Source organism: Brienomyrus brachyistius, chromosome 4 (assembly GCF_023856365.1).
Source record: "Brienomyrus brachyistius isolate T26 chromosome 4, BBRACH_0.4, whole genome shotgun sequence".
In the NCBI taxonomy this organism is placed as follows: Eukaryota; Metazoa; Chordata; class Actinopteri; order Osteoglossiformes; family Mormyridae; genus Brienomyrus; species Brienomyrus brachyistius.
Window position 1 is genome coordinate 7962490 of NC_064536.1, and position 19199 is coordinate 7981688.

Sequence of the window (19199 nt, forward strand, 5' to 3'; positions counted from 1 at the left end):
ATGAGCAAATACTTCCACAGAAACACTCCAATATCTTGTGGAAAGGCTTCCCAGAAGAGTGGCCGCTGTTATAGCTGCAGAGGAGGGACCAACTCCATATCGATGCCTATGGATTTAGAATGGGATGTCATAGAAGTTCCTGTAGGTGTAATGGCCAGGTGTCTCGATGTTTCGTCCATATAATGTATATGATGCAATAATACTGAAAACAAAGTAGAAACAACTGTTTTTGTTACATTTAGTGTCACATGGCTATATACAATTTTCCTTGTCCTATTTCGTTTTAATTTTAATTAACAGTAACATGTGCAGCTTGGCACACTGTGTAACTAACCACTAACCAGTCAGGAAGGATACTAGTGAAATACGGAGTAAACCAAAAGGGGTGGAGAGGTTACTTGGGTGACCGGATGACAGACTAAAGGTATTTAACTTGTCTAACGGATCGGCGATCAGATAAATCATGTTTGATCCTTTAAAACAAGTTTGCAAAGGCCATTCATTAAAAAAAATTCTCAACACAATTACGTTCTTCATATTTGCCCGTCATTGTGATAGTAATTTAAATCTACGATACACAATCAGGATTTATATTTGCCACATGGCATAAAATATTGGTTATACCAGAGCAGCTGCATAATTGGTTTTGCAATCTTGGCTTTCAGACAAAATCGATTTAGCCAATTACCTCCAGTGCAGCCACTGGCCCTCATTAACCTTAGAACATTATATTCTGGTGCTGATTAATTGGGCGAATTAGCTCCGCCATCTGTTGCCGCTACACTGCCTTTCTATAGTCCTGTTCTGGGGAAGGACTTTCTGCACCTCTGCTGAACACTGTCAGCTGTCGTTAATGACAGCTGTACAAGGTCAGTAATAGAGATTGAACGTAACTATATCGCCCAACCTGCTCCCACTCGCTATTTCTCACCTAACAAAGACTTAAATCACTCTGGAATATAAAAGACACTCTCTTACATACGTTGATAAAATGCATATTTCCCCTGTAATATATAAATTAAATAGAAACAGTACATGGAGTATATATGCCATGTGCACACTGAGTCATTTGTTTTACTCTGGTTAAACAAAGACAAATCGGTCCACGTTGGTGTAACTACAATAACGAAAGAGGATTCATGCTAGCCAAGATTGAGAGTAATTTGTTCATATTATGAAGCTTGTTCATTACGTTCTTTGTTCTCCATGTACACATGCTGTGATTCACATTGCAGGCCCCATCACAATTATAACTGTGGTACAGTATACTAAAGATGCATTAAGTCTGTTCAAGCATTTTTTTTAATGGGGAGAATTGCGGAACCCAGTTTCCTCTACCCTACTCCACGATATTTCTACAGCACTTACATTTATACTTTATCTTGCAGTTAGTCTTTGGTCACCCTTGTAATAAAATCAAACATATTCTTGTATTCGTTAAGAGAAAAAGAATTTTTGGACATGATGGGATGTAATGAGAAAGGCCAGTATATAAATTATGACAATTTAATTCATCCTATTTCCTATGTAACTGAATCAATAACCATACAACAAATGTAAACAAAAATGCATTATAACAACAATTAACAACATGCTTATCATAAAAATAGCTTTACAAAATGTTTACATTTCTGTACAAGTGTATTTTGGAAAAACGCTGGAAATGTATTACTGGTTTTAAATCCCTTTGTCATTAATTATTTACTGAATGGTATCTGAATATGTTTATGTATGAAGTATTTCGATAAGCAACACATTGGCAAAACAAAATCTGCATAAATACATGAAAATAAACATTAAAACTTATATTGTACTATGTGTATTACTGTTAAAAAAACATACATCATTACCATAGCTGACACATACATATATTTGAAATATTCACTCTGTTTATACATTATTTTTTAACATGAGTTGTTGCTCTAAAGCACTGTTTCCCAATCCAGTCTTCAGGACCCCCCAGCCAGTCCACATTTTTGCTCCCTTCCAGCTCCCTGCCAGACAGTCCACATTTTTGCTCCCTTCCAGACAGTCCACATTTTTGCTCCCTTCCAGCTCCCTGCCAGACAGTCCACATTTTTGCTCCCTTCCAGACAGTCCACATTTTTGCTCCCTCCCAGCTCCCTGCCAGACAGTCCACATTTGTGATCCCTACCAGGAGCTGGAAGGGAGCAAAAACGTGGACTGTCTGGGGGTTCCTGAAGACTGGGTTGGGAAATACTGCTCTATAGCATAATACCAAACAGGAATGTTCTGGGGTAGATCCACCAGCACACTTGTGTCCAAAGGTACAATGTTTCACTATATAAAAATAAAGAGCCAAGAGTATCATTCTCAGCCTTCACAAATACATTTGTGGGGCTCTTCAAAAAAAAACTAGGCTATCAAGGCAGTTATTATCGACATGAAACAAAGGAAATTAATCAAGTTGTTGTTAACGGTGAAAGATGTGCATTGGTCTCATCTTGCAGACAAACATACTGGTCTCCCAACCCGGTCCTTGGGGCCCCATGTTTTTTCTCCCTCCCAGCTCCCAAAATCTTGGCTATGTGGCGAGGCGGGGGGGGGGGGGGGGGAGCAAAGGCTAGTTTGAGAAACACTGTTAAGTTTTCACTGAAGCATTTAGCCGATGCTTTTTTTCCCCAAAAAAGCAGTGTTTGTCAGTCCCTGGAACAACTGGGCGTAAAGGGGGGCAGCAGGGAAGTCACTCTGCTGGACCTGGAATTTGAACTGGCAGTCTTCTGATTACAGACACAGAATCCAAACCTGTTGAACCACAAACTACCCCCAATGGAGTGATAAGGGTTATAGAGGGTGTCAATGGGTGCAATGTGGCCAGATGATTGGTGGTAAACGACTGGGGGGCGGGGCTTATCCGAAATCATCTCGTCACAGGCTGGCAGTGGCGATGTCTCTGAGGATGTGTGTGTTTGTTATATGGTCAACCACAGGATTTAATAAAGATATAAAGAACGATGAGATGTTAAGAGCCATACATAACTCACGAAAATCCCGGCCTAAATCTCATCAATAATACTTTTGTCTTTTCTGTAAGTGGATAAACAGAGATTAATGATAACTACATTGCCTTCTTTTTCTCTCACACATGCACGCCCAGGACGGCACACATGCATCAATTTTGTTCTGTAACCTTTTTGCAGACCTGGCCCTTTGAATATGTTTAAATTAATGAGTCAATGCACCGACTTCATTTTTTATTCGTTGCAGTTTCACTGCATCCAATCAGGAACGAGCAGTGCTGGTCGCAGCGACAGCATTCATCCGTCACATTCACCACGTCCCCCGCTTCGCCTCGGCTCCTGATCAGCGTTGGACTTTCAGACTGCATATATTTATTTTTACTTCCACATTTGTATAATACATACCATTTTATTGAGGTGGCAAATCATATACAAACAATGACAATGTACTTCACCATTAAATGGAATTAACAACAGCAAAATATAGACTTCAGGTGGTTTTGTGAATTTTCAAAACAACTGAATAATTAAACTCCACATTCCGATTTCCTTCCAAAATATTCGGAGAACCAAAGTTGGCAGCCAAATTCCAGAAGCTTCTTCAGACTGAAACACTAACATAGATGAACACTATTACTGAACACAGCACCAGTTGCTCACGACACCTGATTACACCAAGTTCTCTCTGGAAGTTGGATTTGCAGTCCTGTATGGGGCTGTTGATGTGGGGGGGGGGGGGTGGGGGGGGCAGTAAACGGGTGGTTCTGTTTTTGTCCTGTTCCTCAGACATTGTGGAGTCCTTCTGCAATAAGACCTGTCATATCCTTCTCCAACAGCCAGTGTTGACCCTCAGCTAACGAGTCCTGTAAAGAAGATAGCGGGTTTTATTCGCAAAATTCAGACTTCATGGGGGGGGGGGGGGACAGAATCCAGGTATTAAGATTCTAAGAGGTGAAGATGTTGTCCAACCAAATAGTTAATTCAATATTAGGTCATATACAAGAACTCGTGGCCATAGGTGGAAATTAGCGGGAGAACATTTTAAACTGGATTTGAGGAAGCACTTCTTTCCACAGCGTGTATTTAGAGTATGGAATAGTCTTCCTGCTAGTGTAGCGCAAGCTAAAACATAGGGTTCCTTTAAATCAGAGTTAGATAACATTTTAAGGACTTTAAGGTAAGTATCTCCCCAAACGAGTTTGACGGCCAAATGGCCTCTAATGTGTAAATTTCTTACGTTCTCATCCAATGGTTTGTGACTGATTGGGGAAGCCAACCGATTCACTGATTTAATGTTCATTCTGGAACAAAACCTCAATTTCAATATCTTACATCCATCCATCCATCCATCCTCCGTACTACCCAGTGCAGGCTTGTGGTAGATGTCATGATGCCGTCATACATTTGCAAACACGGTGACGAAATAGCAGAAAATGTGACTCTTAGGTAGGAAATTACAGACAGCCCTACAAGTCAGTATAGAGTAAGACTCCTCTGCCTTTAATCCAAACGGCCTGAGTGATCAGCGCACGCTGACAGCTTCAAAGCACCGTCTTTAGCTTCATAAATAATTCGAGAGGAGCCCCGTACAGGCCTGCGGTCAAACCTCCCGCTTATCTAGCCTTAGCTACGGGATGCTGAGCTAGGGTGGACTCATCCGGTGGCCACGGCAACCAGACCGCCATCTGCAATTTAATTAGCTTCACGTGGTGTGCGTGCTCTCGCTGGCTCAGTCAGGGGGTCCGAGAGTCAGCCACTATCACCAAGGTTCAGCTCAGCTCCAGCTGGCCAAACCCCGCAGCTCACGGTACAAGGATCCCAACACTGGCCAAACCCTGCAGCTTACAGGTCCAGGACCCCAAACACCAGCCAAACCCCGCAGCTCACGGTACAAGGATCCCAACACTGGCCAAACCCTGTGGCTTACAGGACCAGGACCCCGAACACCAGCCAAACCCCGCAGCTCACGGTACAAGGATCCCAACACTGGCAAAACCCTGCAGCTTACAGGTCCAGGACCCTGAACACCAGCCAAACCCCGCAGCTCACGGTACAAGGATCCCAACACTGGCCAAACCCTGTGGCTTACAGGTCCAGCACCCTGAACACCAGCCAAACCCCGCAGGTCACGGTACAAGGATCCCAACACTGGCAAAACCCTGCAGCTTACAGGTCCAGGACCCTGAACACCAGCCAAACCCCGCAGCTCACGGTACAAGGATCCCAACACTGGCCAAACCCTGTGGCTTACAGGTCCAGCACCCTGAAGACCAGCCAAACCCCGCAGCTCACGGTACAAGGATCCCAACACTGGCCAAACCCTGCAGCTTACAGGACCAAGATCCCGAACACCAGCCAAACCCCGCAGCTCACGGTACAAGGATCCCAACACTGGCCAAACCCTGCACGTGCTGGACTGGATGTATGTGAAAACCGATCCTTCACCACTGAGAATCAGCCAGTTTCATCTGCATTTATTTCAGTAAATCCAAAAGTCATTTTCAAGAAGTAATGGAAGAGCTTATTCTCTAGGTATTAATGAGATTCCAGGTCCCTATGCACCAGAAATTGGCCAGTTTAATGGCATGTTATGGTGACTTTTGTAAGCGTTATATATCTCTTTTGTCTTTAACATGTTGCCCACAGTAAACCTTTTGAAAATCAAAAGCTAAACTTTTAGCCAATTATTTATACTAATTTGGATAATGTTCTCGGTGTGGTAATTATATTAGTTTATCACAAGGAAACCATTTCGCAGGAATAATTAAGGAATCTTACATTCTCACATGTTTAAATAAAATTCCAGTCACGTTTCACCTACTTCACAGGACCAACTTAATGGTACGATTATTCTGCAGCTTTCCAGCAGGAACAATCGCGTTTGAAGTACGACTCTGTATTACTACCATAACCAAACCCATACGGCGAAAAAATAAAAAGTCTGGTGTTCAAAAGGCCAAGTTGCCAGAATTAAAAGGAAAAACAGATCGATGTAGCCGAAAAGCGGCTTATTAAAAAGCAGCTTGCTGGTAACAACTGACCCCTGCTCCACAGCAGAGAAATATATAAAGGGAATGTAGCGCTCACTTTTTCTATATAACAAACACATACAAGCTACCGAACGAATCAGAAATTGGTCTGATAAATTTCTGACGCTGTCAGAAATTCTGATTCATTCGGTCGCTTCGTTGGTCGTGACGAATTCTCCTGCGGGCTCGCTGCCTCCCTCCTTGACGGGGGCACTTTCGGGGGCGTTCAGAATAATCTCCGTGTTGTCATCAGCGGCACAGTGCAGTGGCCATTTCAGCAAAGACCCACCCTTGGCAAGAATGAGAGCGAAGTAATAGGTTTTTCTTCTCGGTCAAGGAGAAGTGAAAATCAAAGCGATTACTCGCAATCGGGGACGGACAGGGCATCAGTCAGCAGGAGCTGTACGTTCCTTTTTACTTCAGATAAAAAGGCATTAAATCACAGCTGTTTTGCACCTCTGCCTGTCGTGGAATCAGGTGACCCGCGTATATACTTGCACGGCAAAAACAATCTGAATATTCTTAATTAGACAAACATTCACTGCAGGTCAATTCGCTACGTGTACATTATATCAAGTTCAAACTGTCAGATTATCAGTGTTTAAAATGTCTTTTATTCTCATATTCATATTCTGTTTACAGTTTTTCTTGCACGATGGATTTTCATCTCAGCGTATGACACACAGATAACGACAAGGAGACTTTGTGTCAATACTACAGGTCTCTGTCACTCAAAGCCTGACATTTACAGAACCTTACCTCAGTTGTCGATGTCTGACGCGTGGTTCTCTATCTGAAACACAAGTAAAAACACTCCAGACTTTACTAAAGTGCTCAGAGTCAGGGAAGCCTGTAGAAATCCCTTTAACAGTATATAATATCCAATTAATTAAAGGTGCTTCTCATCACATATGGATGATACTGAATCTTGTACATTTGTGCTGCTTTTCTGCCTTATCTGCAAATACAGACATAATAGCTGTACTCTCCCTATCGTCCCTGTTTTTTGGATTATTCTGTGTGTATGATGTAGTAATGTATCACAACACGCCCATGTAAAGCGCCTTGGTCCCACTCTGCTGTGAAAGGCGCTATATAAATGTAAACTGAATCGAATGCTTTCTGCACTCTCGCACCAGCCCTTTGTCAATTTCTCTGCGCCTGCCTCATCACCATATCGCTGCCGCCTTCGTCCTCGAAGTCATCCTCGCCGCCGTCCGTGACCTCCCCGGCCGCTCCTTCTGCGGCCTCCTCGCCCGAGTTGTCCGCCGTCTCCGAGACCGACTCCTCCTGCAGGGACTCATAGCTGTCCTTGTACTTCCTCTGAGCCTCTAAATGGAGGGGTAAGGAAGTCGCCCCACAAGGGGGCGGGGCCACATGTCTGTAATTACCGTTTTGGGATGTTGCCTCCTCTGATTGGTCATAACGAATTCTCCCGCAAATGGGCCGCTCTGCATGTCCACGGAACTTTCCCAGTAACACCTGACAGGCGACTGGCCAGCCAACGGGGCAGCTTATCTGGGGAGTGTGGGGAGTGTAATCTGATCCCCAAAGCTGTCCCATGATAAGAGTCTAGACTATATATGACTGACTCATTTTCTGCCAGTCTGGAGTGGACAATCTCCTCCTCTGTTAATGCCCCCCGCTGCCTTAATTCTCTTTTTAAATGGTCCTCCACGCCCCCCAGCCCCGACAGACACGTTTGGGTGTCCAGTGACTGAGCACCGTGGACCCTTATCTCCGACGCTGTCAGAAAGACCAATCGTAGTGTGTGCCCCCTCCCCTTACCACACTCGACTCTCTGCTGCTTCTCGATCTTATCCAGCCGGCTGAGCAGCGAGTCGATCTTGGTCTTGATCTGCGTCATCTCCCGCTTGATCGTCTGCAGCTGGCCCGTCTTCACTGCAGACAGACCGCAAGTGCTTAGACACTCCGAGGGCGCGGTTATCAAAACACCAAGGAGATTTCAGGGTTAAGTGATTGATAAGAAAAACTGAACTAATAAAGACACAAATCAATGCCCAGGCCCCTGGGCCACCATTTTTATAAGCTTTCTGCATCACATGACCCACATGTGAGGACAGTCACATGACCGACATGTCAGGACAGCATGGATCCTCAACTGCTCTAATTTACCGTTTCCTAACCTTAGGGGAATGGCAGACCGATCAACAATTTCGTAATATAACATTTCCGAACAGACAGAAACGTGAGGGGTCATAAAACATGAAAATGTAGAGTTTAATTTTTGGAAATTAACCAATCCCTTTGCAAAACTCCACTGCTATACCGGCAGTGGACCAGAACCTCCACTCTGTCAGGGTTTGAGAACCTCAGTTCTGATCAATTAATAATCCTGTTATTAATTCAACAAAAGCAGGTAACGGAACCGTGCACTTTGGATTATTAAACACTGACTTTTCTTATTTGATTTACTCTTGTTAAACAATGATAATACTTCTTTATTTCAGGATATTGGTACGTCGGCATGACACCTGACATGACAGCCGATGACACCTGCGAGGTGACGCACGCGTGTCACGTGTCACATGTAATGTCACAGCAGCGGAATGGTGTGATCAGTCTGGCTGCCTAAACTCCAGGGAGCCTTTGAGGATGAAGCAGACGTTCAGGATGAACCAGGTGCTGAAGGCATGAAAGAGACTCCCTGATTTGGCTCCTATGGAGAATCCGTCTACAGCACATCCTGGACGGGTGCTTAGAGGGAACCGCGACAGCGCCGGTCCATCCTAATTTGGGATGAAACCGAGCAGATTCTCATCTTCATAAGTAAAACTTCGAAGGTGAATTCCCCCTTAAATTAATTTGCATCATTATATCTGTGACACCCGCTCCGTCCGCTCCTCGTGTGTGCCACGCCCCCTAATTACCCACGTGTGATTTCCTGATCGTGCCCAGTCGTGTCTTGTTTCCTGCTGCCTTGTTCCATGTATTTAAGTTCCTGTTTTGTACTAACCCGTTGTCTGTCATTAATGTCAGTTGAAGTCAGTCTGCGTCCAGTGTTCCCGGCTCCCCGAAGCCAGAATAAACCCCCGTTTTCCCGTATACTGTTGCCTGCCTGCTCCTTTCCCGCACGATCGCCGCTCTGCTCGCGATCGCTCACCTCGTCCCGTGACAGAATGACAGACCCACTCAACAAGGCACAGCAGCAGACCGAGAGCCAACGTCTCGGTCTGCTGCAAGAGGTACATTACTGGCTGAACCAGCCCGACGTCCAGGAGGACCCCGTCGCGCTGCAATTGGCCACCGACAGCTGCGATCTCCTGCTGGCGATGTCCCCATCGGAGGGCGGGCATCGTCTAGGAGAGGTGCGCTCCCACCTCAACCAGCTGGTTCAGCGCCTAACAGCGCGGAGGTTGGGGCTGGACGCACGGTGCGTCCCGGAGGTTGTTCCCCAGCCGTCCGTCCTGTCGGACGTGGAGCAGCCTCCCGCGGACACCGTGACAAAGAGGAGGAAGAAGAAGAAGAAGAAGAAGCACGCGATCGCCCCTGCAATCGTTTTGGGAGCGTGCGCGCTCATCCCCGCTTCTCTCCTAACCGGGGAATTGGAGGACTCCCCGGCTGACCTCGACGTCATCACCGCAGCTAAGCTGCCTGCGCTGGCAGCTTCCCCAGTCCGGGGAGAGCACCCAGCCGCCGCTGAGCTGCTACCGCCCCTCGAGCGGTACTACTTCCGGCCGGAGCGGCTGGCCAACAAGGGGGCCCGCGCGGTGCGGGACGCTATCCCGCGTGTGCCCCGGGCACTTAAAGGGACCACGTCCGTCTTGCCCGCACGGGACCTGCCGGTCCCGCCGCCTGCAGCCCCTGCTCAGCCCGAGCAGCCGCCTCCTGTGCCTGCAGCCCCTGCTCAGCCCGAGCAGCCGCCTCCTGTGCCTGCAGCCCCTGCTCAGCCCGAGCAGCCGCCTCCTGTGCCTGCAGCCCCTGCTCAGCCCGAGCAGCCGCCTCCTGTGCCTGCAGCCCCTGCTCAGCCCGAGCAGCCGCCTCCTGTGCCTGCAGCCCCTGCTCAGCCCGAGCAGCAGCCGCCATTGCCGGCGGACCCCGCTCCCGTGCAGCCGCCATTACCGGCGGACCCCGCTCCCGTGCAGCCGCCTGCGCAGCCGCCTTCGCTGCCTGCGCAGCCGCCTTCGCCTGCTGCAGCTCCAGGGCAGGCGCCCCCACTGCAGCCGCCTGCTGCAGCTCCAGGGCAGGCGCCCCCACTGCAGCCGCCTGCTGCAGCTCCCGGGCAGGCGCCCCCACTGCAGCCGCCTGCTGCAGCTCCCGGGCAGGCGCCCCCACTGCAGCCGCCTGCTGCAGCTCCCGGGCAGGCGCCCCCACTGCAGCCGCCTGCTGCAGCTCCCGGGCAGGCGCCCCCACTGCAGCCAGCTCCTGTTCCTGACCGTGCTCCTGTTCCTGCAGAGGCGCCCCCTCTGCAGCCGCCTGCTGCAGCTCCCGGGCAGGCGCCCCCTCTGCAGCCGCCTGCTGCAGCTCCCGGGCAGGCGCCCCCTCTGCAGCCGCCTGCTGCAGCTCCCGGGCAGGCGCCCCCTCTGCAGCCGCCTGCTGCAGCTCCCGGGCAGGCGCCCCCACTGCAGCCGCCTGCTGCAGCTCCCGGGCAGGCGCCCCCACTGCAGCCAGCTCCTGTTCCTGACCGTGCTCCTGTTCCTGACCGTGCTCCTGTTCCTGACCGTGCTCCTGTTCCTGACCGTGCTCCTGTTCCTGCAGAGGCGCCCCCTCTGCAGCCGCCTGCTGCAGCTCCCGGGCAGGCGCCCCCTCTGCAGCCGCCTGCTGCAGCTCCCGGGCAGGCGCCCCCTCTGCAGCCGCCTGCTGCAGCTCCCGGGCAGGCGCCCCCACTGCAGCCAGCTCCTGTTCCTGACCGTGCTCCTGTTCCTGACCGTGCTCCTGTTCCTGACCGTGCTCCTGTTCCTGACCGTGCTCCTGTTCCTGACCGTGCTCCTGTTCCTGCAGAGGCGCCCCCTCTGCAGCCGCCTGCTGCAGCTCCCGGGCAGGCGCCCCCTCTGCAGCCGCCTGCTGCAGCTCCCGGGCAGGCGCCCCCTCTGCAGCCGCCTGCTGCAGCTCCCGGGCAGGCGCCCCCTCCGCCTGCAGCAGCTCCAGAGGCGCCCCCTCCCCCTGCTGCAGCTCCAGAGGCGCCCCCTCCGCCTGCAGCAGCTCCAAGTCCTGTCGCCCTGGTCCCTGAGGTGGTCCCGGAGGACTCCATCGTGGCTCCTCCCTCTTCGGAGGTGGAGGAGCTTGAATGGGACCCCTCGGGGACCACACTAGTGACTCCTTCACCCTCACCCCGGCGACATCGACCCCGACCGGGGGTCGGTATGTCTGTGTCCCGCAGAGGGAGGGGACACAGACGTCGGACTGGGGTCCCTCCCGCCCTGCCCCCTGGCTCGCCCTCCCTCGCCTGCGCTCTGGCTCGGTTGGCGCCTGCGGGTCCTGGCCCTCCGGGTCGGCTGTCGCCTGCGGGTTCCCCTCCAGTACCTCGTCGCCCCGCCTCGCTCCCCCCTCCGGTGCCTGGTCGGCCGCCTACGGGCTCCCCGACGGCGGCTCCTCGGTTGCCTGCGGGGCCCCTACCTCCGGCCCTCCACCGGACGTCGCCGCCTGCTGCGGCTCCCCCCTCCGGGCCTTCGCCGTGGGCCCCTCCTGCTCCCTCGTCCCCTTCCCCGGTGCTCCCTCCTGCTTCCTCCTCGGCCCCTCCGAGGTCCCGGCCGTCTGCGGCCCCTCCGGCTGCCGCCCGTCGCCCGCTGGGGCTCCCACGGGCTCCCTTTTGTTCCCCCGCCTTCTCTCCCTTCTCTCCTGCCCTGGTCCCTCCTTCGTTTGCTTCCCCTTTCTTTGTCCCGCCTGTCTCTGCTCCCCCTCGATTTGTTCCTCCCGTCTCTGCTCCTCGTCCTCCTCTGTTCCCTTCGTTCACTCCTGGTCCTTTTGTTCCTCCTGTTCCCGCTGTTTCTCCCTTCCTGGTCTGTCTGTCGGCCTTTCCTGTCTTGTGTAGTGTCCTGTCCTGGCTCCTGCCTCTGTGTCAGTTTTGCCTGTCTGTCTTGTTCCCGGTTCCCCATTGATTTTTGCTCTTGTCTTTCAGGTCCTGTTCTCCCTCGTCCCGTCCGTCGCCCCCTTCCTGGGCGCGCCCGGTGTAGCGCGCCTTTGGGGGGGGGTTCTGTGACACCCGCTCCGTCCGCTCCTCGTGTGTGCCACGCCCCCTAATTACCCACGTGTGATTTCCTGATCGTGCCCAGTCGTGTCTTGTTTCCTGCTGCCTTGTTCCATGTATTTAAGTTCCTGTTTTGTACTAACCCGTTGTCTGTCATTAATGTCAGTTGAAGTCAGTCTGCGTCCAGTGTTCCCGGCTCCCCGAAGCCAGAATAAACCCCCGTTTTCCCGTATACTGTTGCCTGCCTGCTCCTTTCCCGCACGATCGCCGCTCTGCTCGCGATCGCTCACCTCGTCCCGTGACAATATCACCCTCTACCTCTATACTGTCACTCTCTGATCTTTTTGAAGATGACTTTTTACTATAGATGCAATACGCCCATCCACCTCTGTCTACTGATAGCATTCGACATGTAAGTGACCATCGAAAAGATGTTTTATGAAGTCATCTATCCAATAAGATTCTTTTGTGGTTATTAACATTTATATTTATATTCATGATGGTTGTTTGCATTCATTACCTTATATTGGTATTTCTAACAACTTAACGTTGATAGCTAGATAACTAGCTAACTATTATCATTGCTAATTGTAAATTATAAAGTGAGATTTCTTTGTATCTTGTTGACATTGATCTCCCTCTCTGGTAACAATCCACAAAAGTCCATTTAAAACAGTAGACTGTTCACTTATGGCTGTAGTAGGTTTCTATTTGTGGCGCTAAGGGTGTCTCATTACGTTGTTTTAGGTTTATTTTGTAAAGTAGCTTCTGAGAAAATGCATTTTTTCCACACTCCTGAAATAATGGAGTTTTGAAGATACAGTACGGGTTTTTCATTGGACGGTGATGATATACATCCTTCATAAATAAATAAAAAAAAAAAACAGCAAGCAAAACAGTACTAAGCTAGACTTTTGCGATGTACTGTAATCGGTAAAAACAGCATGCTAAAGGGAGCGACTGTATGTTGTTTGGCCAGCAATTTGAAAAGGTCATTGGCCCCTCAGGCCAGAAAATGGAAAAAAAATCACATTGAGTTAAATTCACAGCACTCCAATGTTGCGGCGATAATTAATTAAACACAGGGCCATATGTGCAGTGGACATCCCGCCAGGTAGAGGGCGCCATCACACTCCCCCCTATTGAAACAGATTGTTGGAGCAATCCGCGGACGACAGCTGGCGACCTCCAAAGCAGAAACTCCACCCTGGGAACCACCGCTCACAATTTCTGATTTCAGAATGACTACTAGAAAAGCATTTTGGGGGAAATCCGCAGACAGGTGACTAACTTTTCATGACTGAAGCTGTCTTACTGTCTAATGAGGCTAAAGAGAGATTCTGGTTGATGTGCACTTACAGATAATGGATGGATGGAATTACAGCCAAGCTTTTAATATTTCCTGAAAATGTACCCAAAAAGTAACAGACATCTCATTATGGTTTATACACCCAAGGCTCAGGATCATCATAACCTTTAGACCTGCATCTAACATACCACTTATGATCTCACTGTTTCTAGTATGAAAGTGTTATCACAAACATAACGTAATAACAAACATTATCCATCCATTCGTCCGTCCATCCATCTGTCCATCCATCTGTCCATCCATCCATCCATTTTCTGAAACTGCTTGCCCTGTTCAGGGTCATATGAGGTCCGGAGCCTATGCTGGGGGCTATGGATGCAAAGCAGGGAACCCATCGCAGGGCACCTACAGACAGTAGTGATTAAACAATTATAAATTTCCATGGTGTGCAAAATTGGCAGTAAGAGGAGGTAGGATGAGAGTTACAGAATAGATTTACGTATGTACATGTGTGGGTTGCAGTGGGAAATATATCCTGTTTATTAGGAACGATCACCACTGCGGTCTTTTTCAAGGCTGAGAATGCAGTTGGATGTGGAGGTTCTTGCTCCTTCAGATGAGAACCGGAGCTTTCTATAGTATTTTAGCCTCAGTGAAACGTAAGCACATAAAATCTGGTAATGGTCGCTATTCGCCTGTATTGCTTGACTGCCTGCCCTCCGTCAGATGTTCTTCATCTAAAATTATCACGGAGGAGGCGGTGACTAAATCCTCACGGAAGATTTAATTAAACACTGATTCACACATCCATAAACAAAACATGCTTACTGGAGGCAAGAACATAAGTGTTGAACACACAAATCAGCCAGTGTTTATTATATTACAAATCACAGATAAAACTCACCAAAAAAATATAAAATATAATCTTTCAAAAGAAGACGATGTAATAATAGGGAGAAAGAGCAGGATGTGAGCGGACTGGGAAGGAGAAAAAAAAATCCTCAGCTGTTTGATTCATTTCGTAAAATAAACATCTCGTGTTTTTTCTCGGATAGAACCGCATCTTAAGAACGCCGGGGCCCTTCTCACTGTCTGTGAAATCACCCGGTGGACCCCCATCCCGCCGGTGATAAGCACACATCCGATGAACCGCAAAACCCCTGGTGCTAATGCTGTCTTTATTACGCATGCTCCCTATTCGGGGCGTACCCCAGCCCCAGGAAAAACGATGGTCATTTCACTGCTTCTGCAACGCAGGTGATTCAGGAGCCAAAGGCAACTATTTCGCTGATAGCTAGACCAGCCCTGCCCTGTGCTGACTGGAATAGGCTCCCAACCCCCCCTGACCCGGATGAACTGTTAGTAGACGGATGGATGGATATATTATACATGAACACAAATGTATAAATTCTGTAAACAGTTGTTGTGCAGCCAGACAAAATTAATTGATTTGATACAGAATTTGGCTCTGCAAACTGCAATACTGAAGGTTTTGTATGGATATCATTAATTCCTATGAATTATCTCCATATATTATCTCCCCTCTCTGCTGTTCTCTGCATCGGGCTGACATGAATGTAGCCGTGCTTCCTGAGCATATTAATGACAGCGTCTGTCGTCTAGCGCCTCGTTGCCCCCCGCCGAGCAAGGCCCGGGAACCGGCGAGGTGTGAGGTCACTGCCCACTAGGGCGGGGCTGTGCCAGCCCGCCCCCAAGCCCGGGATGGACTAACCTGTATGTGTGCCTCCTCACATCTGATCTCACATCAAAGCCCCCGCTGTCCTCTTTACGAAGCAACAGGACGTAATAGAGTGACATGCACAGTATGAGATGTGAGCAAAAATTGAAAGTCCTCTTCAGAAAACAAAAATGAAGTGCAAGATCTCAGAAGGACAAGACTTCATAACATTTTCCTCCTGCGCACTGTGAAGAGGCAAATAAACATTCGAGTGCCCTACTGGAGAGAAGTGTGGGGGGGGGGGGGGGGGGGGGGGCGGGTGAGCTTACGTTTCGGGCCAGAGGATGAAGAAGTGGCTGCGGGGACTCTGGAGGATGAGGAGGAAGAGGACACCATCTTGAGAGGGAAGGCAGTCTTCACCCTGCGTGTGGAGGGAACCACGACCCGGGATCGCTTGATCGGAATGACCGGTCGTGGGGGGGCGGTGACTCGACCGTGGTATTCAAACAGACTGCAAATCAAGCAGCGGGAAGTGGTGTAACTATGTGGGATGGAGCACAGAGCCAGGACGGCATAACATCTGCTGGTCCAACAAAATGATTCGCAACACAAAGTGATGCGCAGTCTTCAGTCTGCACTTTTTTTACGCTATAAATCAGAACAAAACAGTCGACTGACATCAAACTTAGACAATCGTAACGTGTTATGTTTAGTCTGCAGTCCTGAAGATGATGTAATTAAGTTGAACAGTGAGCCTGGCATATTTTATAATTTGGATCAACAACAACAACGAATTTATTTTTGTATAGCGCAGTATCACGACATTACATCGTCTCAAAGCGCTTTACAGCATCCGCACCCAAAGCCCCCAGTGAGTAAGCCAGAAGCAGCAGTGGCAAGGAAAAACTCCCAAGAAGGAAGAAACCTTAGGAGGGACCAGACTCAAAGGGGGAGCCCATCCTCCAGGGGGCAGCAGAGGAAGCCCTAACCCTAACCAGACTCAAAGGGGGAGCCCATCCTCCAGGGGGCAGCAGGGAGAGTCAAATAGGAGAGATGGTTAAGTGCCAAGTCACACTGTCCAAATCATAAGATGTGGAAGATGACACAGGCAGTACGGCAAGCTAGATGCAGGGACGTCATTGGTAGTGGCAACGTCACATGTAGCAGGGTGTGCTGGACATCTTGGTAGCTTGAGGTCTCCAGGCAGCACCCCCCAATTTAATGTTCTCTTTGCATGGAGATTCCCCAGCATCTAACTTCCTCCCCGATTTCTATTCCAATCCCATTGGTTGCTTGGTGATCAGAAAGTGAAATATCTCCGATCACCCCCAGGGGCAATTCTAGGACTTTTCAACGTGAGGGACAAAGGGGCCGACCTTATCTATCATTAGCCAATCATATGTTTTGAATGAGTGGGTGACAGAGGAGGGGCTACTCTGGGGGCCAATCAGCTTTCAATACCCCATGTGGCCCCACCCCCTTATACTCCCGAACACCAGCCATGGCTGCCTCAAACCAACACCTGATTCACAGGCTCTTTTTCTGTTGCTTGGTGACAGGAACTATATCACATAAATTTCCCTGTTTATCCATTAAGGGAGTCGCTCTGCGTTTTTCCATTTCAACAGCAGAAGGGAACTTGCCTTGTTTACCAGAGATAAAACATGTAAATGAAATCCACGTCGGACGAACAATTAACCCTGTAGCTTTTCTGAGGTGAAAGATATATTTTAAACTGAGGGCAAGTTCAGCAGGTCTCAGACATTTACATTTAATTTATTTTATCCAAGGTGATATGGTGAAAGCGGGGTCAGCCAATCCCTGGAGCAATTGGGGCTAAGGGCCTTGCTCAAGGGCCCAATGGTGAAATCAATCTTCCAGGCCTGGGATTTGAGCCAGTGACCTTCTGATAACAAGCACAGTGTCCCAAACCACTGAGCCACAAAAGCCTGCTGCTCTGATATGAATATTTAGCTGTGAATGCTGCTGACTGCACAATGACAGCACCTTGGGCCAACAAACACCAAAGGATTTACTCTGTACCTGCCGTACTTGATCTCTTTTTTTATATTTAAGCTGCCTAAGCCCCATTTATGAGAAAGATTATAGATGTATGTCCTGTCTCTAGTGGCAAATGTGATTCACACACGGCAAAGGTATAGTTATCGGTGTCTTCAGCACTTTGGAAAAATAACTTTAGACACTGTTTGCTTTTCACTGCTACATGGGTGACGTTATATTAACATTAAAGAGCGACGTGCTGAAACAGGGTGAAAAATGGTTTAACATCCATTTGGCAAGCAGGGACGTGCCACAATCACCTACCGGCTGTAAAAGTCATCTCTGTAGTAGTCGTAGTCGAACTCATAACCACTGCGGAGGTTGAGACAAACAGGAAGAGGGAAACAGTGTCAGGTAATAAGGTAATAAGGCTATGGCTGCTAAAACTGGACAAGCAGGAATCACGTTTGTGACAGCTGAGCGCTTTCATGTACAGTCAAACCTCAGAGTGCGAGTAACTTGGTTTGCGAGTGTTTTGCAAGACGAGCAAAAATTTGTAATAAATTTCAATTTGATTAATGAGCGAGGTCAATGCGAGTATTACGTATACGCTTTGTCTGCTGAGCATCACGTGATCACAACTGAGCCGGTTCTTCGCTCTGTCTTGCTGCGGAATTGTGGGTAATCATCTCCCATGCTCGGTCTCAGTCGGCGTGCCTCACTTGTATAGTCAAAATTTAGTAGAAAAGCACCATCTGAATAAGGGTGTAGCAGTGCGAGCGATGAATCTGTTTAACGACAATGCAATGTCCACATTTCCACGAAATCGGAAAGGAGGCAAAAGCGGCTGTCATTGGATAGGTTATTTGTTAAAGTCGCAGAAAAAGAAAAAGATTCCAGTGAACCAACAGACAGCAGTGATTCCGTTAATTATAGTGAAAGTCATCCTACAAAATAACCCTCCTCCTCTCTCTCATCTCCTTCACACCATCCACAATTCTTTTCAAAGGTAAAGTGCAGGTTAATTTGTTTTATGTATTTTTACTTCATATTTCGTATTAATATTTTTATATGAATATTTTTGGGTTGTGGAATGAATCATCTGAGTTTCCATTATTTCTAATGGGAAAATTCGCTTTGATATACGAGTGCTTTGGATTACGAGCACATTTCCGGAACGAATTATGCTCACCATCTGAGGTTTTACTGTACTTTCCAGCTCACATGACATTTCGCTTATTTAGCAGATACCTTAATCCAAAGCCATGTCCCTTTTTGAAGTCACTCTGCCAATCCTGGGATTTGAACTGGTGACCTTCTGATCACAGGCACAGCGCCCTAAGTTGTTAAAAATTCCCATGCCACTTCTGTTTTCTAAGTGTGCTATGCACGAACCACAAGGATAACCTCCACTTATGTAAACCTAAAACGTAGTGGGAAGATTTAAGGTCCGTAAACACGCATGTACTGACTGATGAACGACAGTACATGCTGGTCAGTGTATCTGAAGGTACCCTTAACAACCTCCTGATCATCTCAAACTGCCAGGTGAGACCCAGCCACTCCACCAACATTTGATGTTGCCCCCCGGCCCCCCAGTCACCACTTTCAGACCCTTTTCAGTTATGGCACTATACTGCCCCACAAAGGCGATACACAGTAACTACACTGACATAGAAATTGAGAAAAAAGGGCTTCTAAGTTTCTTGACTGTCCACCAGTACCTGTAGTCGATAGGTAAATGATAGTGTTTTCTTTAAAACCAAGTATAAGATATTTTGTCACAAGATAAAACAGAATCTGAGAAACCTGGGGTTTCCCAAAGTCTCCTTACATTGCTTGTAAGTTCTATGTTTTATGAAGGTAGCGTTAAGGCGGCATCAGGAACCTCACCCTGATCTCATAACTCGACTGTGATAAAAATTAGTTGTGTTTTTTTTTGATGCATACAAGCCTCTGTTCAAAGACACAACTCTGTCCACATACGGCCCTGCTGCCAGCTCACCATCCCGTCTATTTTGGAAGAATAACAGCTGGCAGGCCCTGTCGTCAT

At 48.6% G+C, this 19199-nt stretch overlaps 1 protein-coding gene across 3 annotated transcripts in view; it reads right to left on the minus strand.

Moving 5' to 3' along the window:
• Positions 1 to 1490: 1490 nt before the first annotated feature.
• ralyl (RALY RNA binding protein like) overlaps positions 1491 to 19199 on the minus strand; it is a 61144-nt gene continuing 43435 nt past the window's right edge. For 2 of the 3 annotated variants that reach the window (XM_049012375.1, XM_049012377.1), the window contains exons 4-9: positions 17471 to 17518; positions 15475 to 15656; positions 7799 to 7912; positions 7184 to 7341; positions 6770 to 6803; positions 1491 to 3844 (exon numbers count right to left, since the gene is read on the minus strand). In XM_049012375.1, the coding sequence (XP_048868332.1) occupies positions 6771 to 6803; positions 7184 to 7341; positions 7799 to 7912; positions 15475 to 15656; positions 17471 to 17518 (535 nt within the window). In that variant the 3' untranslated portion in view covers positions 1491 to 3844; position 6770. Of the gene's footprint in view, positions 3845 to 6769; positions 6804 to 7175; positions 7342 to 7798; positions 7913 to 15474; positions 15657 to 17470; positions 17519 to 19199 lie in introns of all 3 variants that reach the window. The other variant, XM_049012376.1, reaches the window with a different exon arrangement.